Genomic DNA, 4,402 nt, shown 5'->3' with positions numbered 1-4,402 from the left:
ATAAGTGTACAATATCGTACATAGCCTTTGGCAACTTATTTTGATTCAAAGTTATATTTTTCAACATATTTAGCTTCATGTTCATTCCTTTTCACTGCTGGACAGGAATCCATCCATTCTACCTTTAGGTCTCTTTTCCCTGGAATATTCTTTATATGGGTTTTCTTTTCTTTTCTAGGTCAGTCCTGCAAGAGGTCTGTCCGCATTATTAGTTTTTTCAGATAGGTATTTATTTATTTATTTGTAGCAATTTATATTTTCTATTTCATTACTTCTTGTTCTTTATTAGTTTTGAATGTCTTAAAAGGTTCCATCTTTATTTTTTTGTCAGTTTTTTTGAAGTACAATTCACATACAGTAAGATTCACTGGTTTCAAATGTATAGTTCAATGAATTTTGACAAACACATGCAGTGGTGTAACCACAAACATGATCAAGAACATTTCTATCACCCCCAAAAGTATTCTCATGACATTTTGCAGTCAATTTCTTCCCTCCTACCCATAAGCCCTGTCAATTACTCATCTGCTTTCTGTTATTACAGCTCTACTTCTTCTAAAATTTCATGTAAATATAAACAATATATAATATTTTGTGCTTGTCTGCTTTCAGTTAGGATGATGCTTTCAATTAAGATGACCCATGTTATTACATGTTACCAGTAGTTTTTTTTTAGTGCTAAATAGTATTCCATTGTCAAAAGTGACCCTCTTTTTTTTTTTTAATTAATTCATTTCAATTCAAGTTAGTTAACATACAGTTTAGTCTTGGTTTCAGGAGTAGAACGCAGTGATTCATCACTTACATAGATTACCCAGTGCTCATCCCAACAAATGTCTTCCTTAATGCTCATCACCTGTTTAGCCCATCCCCCCGAACCTCCCCTCCAGCAACCCTCAGTTTGTTCTCTGTGTTTAAGAGTCTCTTATTGTTCCCTTTCCCTATGTTCATTTGTTGTGTTTCTTAAATTCCACATGAGTGAAATCATATGCTATTTGACTTATTTTGCTTAGTATAATACACTCTAGTTTCATCCATGTTGTTGCAAATGGCAAGATTTCATTCTTTTTGATTGCTCTCAGCACAGAGCACACTGTCAGCTCAGAGCACAGTGGGCCTGGATCTCATGAACCATGAGATCATGACCTGAGCCAAAACCAAAAGTCAGAACCTTAACCAACTGAGCCACCCAGGCGCCCCTCATCATTTATTTAGGTCTTTAATTTCTTTCAGAAACAGTTTTATAATTTCTAGTATACAGGTATTATATATATTTTGTTAAACTTATCTCTAAGTATTTCATATTATTGATGCTACTATAAATATTTAAATTTTCAGTTTCTAATTGTTCAGTGCTAATACACAGAATTTATTTTTTATATTGACTTTGTATTCTGATATTTGCCAAACTTGATTGTTCTTTTTTTCCAAAAAGGCTTTATTACATACAGAGGGGAGGGGTTCAGTCCTTCTTAGCTGCAACTTTCTGCATGGCTACCAGGACTTTGCACAGCAAATCTCTCTTGCTCTTGGCAGGGATGTGTGTCCCCACCCTTTTCTTGATGAACTTGAGAGAGAGCCTGTCCTTGGAGACCTTGAGCTGATTCATGGATCTCCATGGCTCCATGGCCATGGCTCCATGGCTCTATGGCCGCTCATACGGGGCTTGCTGCACACCTCTAAGATCCTGTGCTGCTGGAACTTGGAGTGCTTGGTAAGGCTCTGGTGATGGTGGCTATGCCTCGGCTTGCTCACGTTCTTGGTCACCTTGTGGCCCTTGGTGAGGCCCAGGGCCATAGGATAGTGCAGAGCCATGGTTGCTAGTCCTTAAATGGCTCCTGCGGTGGAAGCACCAAACTTGATTTTTTAAATTCTAATGGTTCATTTGTGGATTCCATAGACAGCTTTACTTCTTTTTTTCCATATATGGATGCATTTATTTCTTTTTCTTGCTCTATTAAGCTGGGTAGAACCTGCATTACATTCATGAATAAAAATGGGAAGCATGAATGTCTCTGCCTTTTTTTCTGACCTTATGAAGAACATATTCAGTCTTTTATCATCAAATATGATATTAGCTGCAGATGCTTTTTATCAAATTGAGGAAGTTCCACTCTATTCCCGATTTGGAGTTTTCATCATGAATGGGAGGTGAATTTTGTCAATGGATTTCTGCCTTTATTAAAATGATTATATGGTTTTTCTACCTTAATTTATTGATTTGGTGAAATACATTGATATTTACTTATTTTTAATGTTTATTTATTTTGAGAGAGAGAGATAGAGCATGTATGTGCATGAGTGGGAGAGGGGCAGAGAGAGAGGGAGACAGAGAATCTCAAGCAGCCTCCAGGGCTGTCAGCAGAGAGCCCAATGTGGGGCTCGATCTCACCAACCATGAGATTGTGTCTTGAGCAGCAATCAAGAGCCAGACAATCAACTGACTCAGCCACCTAGGTGCCTCAATAGATTTTTAACTTTTAAAACCAACTTTGCATTCCCAAGATAAATCCCATGTGGCAGTTTCCCTTTATATATTTCTGGACTTGATATGCTAATATTTTGTTAGGGATTTTTGCATTCATGTTTGTGAAGGATTTGGATTTGTAGTTGTTTTCTAATGGCTTTATCTCATTTTGGTATTAAGGTAATGCTTACCTCATAAAATAAGTTGTTAAGCATATTCTCTTCTATTTGGGGGAAGATTTTACATAAGATTGATTTTTTTTTTAATGTTTATTCATTTTTGAGAGAGACAGTGAGCATGGGCAGGTGAGAGGCAGAGAGACAAGGACACCCCTGTCCAAAGGAGGCTTGCTGCTGATAGCAGAGAACTCACAAACCAGGAGATCATGACCTAAGACAATGTCTGAGGCTTAACCAGCTGAGCCACGCAGGTGCCCCAAGATTGATATTATTTCTTACTAAAATGTTTGGTATCATCCACCATGGGAAACTTATGGATCTAGAATTTTCTTTTGGGGGAAGTTTTAATCTACAAATGCAATTTATTTACATGGCCTAGGGCTAGTCATGCTATTAGTTTCTCTTGAGTGATCTTTGGTAGTTTGTCTTTCAAGGAATTTGTCAATTTCATATAAATGGCACAAATTGTTCCTAGTATTCCTTTATTTTAAACTATGTAGTATTTGTAGTGTTGTCACATTTATCCTTTCTTATTTGTATCTTCTTTCTTATATACTTGATCAGTCTGACTGATCAAGAGTCAGACTTGTGGGAGTTTTGTCAGTTTTATTGGTCTTTTCAATGAACCAGGTTTTAGTTTCACTGCTTATTCTTTGCTATTTATTTTCTGTTTTATTGATTTCTGCTCTGATGTTTACTATTTCCTTCCTAATACCTATGAATTTAATTCATTTAATTCACTTTTTTATTATCTTAAAGTAAAGGTTTATAATATTAAATTGAAAGCATTTAATGATATAAATTTCCTTCAAAGCACTGCTGTAGCTTTGATTCATAAATTTTGATATATTATATGCTATTATCATATATATTACATGCTATACATGCTATATTATATGCTATATATAATATGCTATGTATCATATATATAATGTGCTATATTATATTACATATATTATATGCTATATATCACATATATTATATGATATATGCTGCTTCATAATTTTCATTTAGTTCAATGTATTTTCTAATTTCCCCCATAGTTTCTTCTTAACTCTTATTTGGAAGCATGTGTTTAATTTCCAAATGCTTAGAGCTTTTCCAAATATCTGTTTGTTGATTTCTAATTTAATTCTACTGCGGTCATAACACATACTTTTTATGATTTACTCTTTAAAATTTGTAGAGACTTGTTTTGTGTTCTAGAATATGGCTTATCTTGGTAACTGTTTTGTGTGCACTTGAAAAGATACTGCATTCTGCTGTTGCTAGGTGGAATTTTTATTAAATGGCAAATAGGTCAAATTGATTGATGATAATGGTCAGGTATTCTACACCTTCACTGATTTTCTTTTTACTTTGTCTATTAATGTTAAAATCTCCAACTAAAATTGTGAATTTGTCCATTTGTCCTTTCATTTCTCACAGTTTTTGCTTCAGGTATTTTGAAACACTGTTGTTATTTGCATACACATTAAAGAATATTATGTCCTCTTACCGAATTGACCCTTATATCATTACACAGTTACCCTCTTTATCCTTAGTAATGTTCTTTGTTCTGAAATCTGATTCCTCTCATATTCTTATGCCACTTTAGTTTTCTTTAGATTGTTAAGCATAGTATATATTTTCTGCTTCACTTTTAACCTGCGTTTTTATATTTAAAGTGGGTTTCTCTTAGACAACATATAATCGATTCTTGTTTTTTTATCCAATCTTACAACCTGTGCATTTAATTGGAACGTTTAGACCATTT

General features: G+C 34.4%; 1 protein-coding gene across 1 annotated transcript; it reads right to left on the bottom strand.

Annotated features, from left to right (window-relative positions):
• Positions 1 to 1,462: 1,462 nt before the first annotated feature.
• LOC125162871 (60S ribosomal protein L36-like) lies at positions 1,463 to 1,815 on the bottom strand. The gene is given in 2 exon segments (XM_047854376.1): positions 1,463 to 1,668; positions 1,671 to 1,815. Coding segments are annotated over 2 exon segments (351 nt in total).
• Between the last annotated feature and the right edge of the window lie 2,587 nt (positions 1,816 to 4,402).

This window comes from Prionailurus viverrinus, chromosome A3 (assembly GCF_022837055.1).
Source record: "Prionailurus viverrinus isolate Anna chromosome A3, UM_Priviv_1.0, whole genome shotgun sequence".
Classification (NCBI taxonomy): domain Eukaryota; kingdom Metazoa; phylum Chordata; class Mammalia; order Carnivora; family Felidae; genus Prionailurus; species Prionailurus viverrinus.
This window is presented reverse-complemented; position numbering and strand designations above follow the sequence as displayed.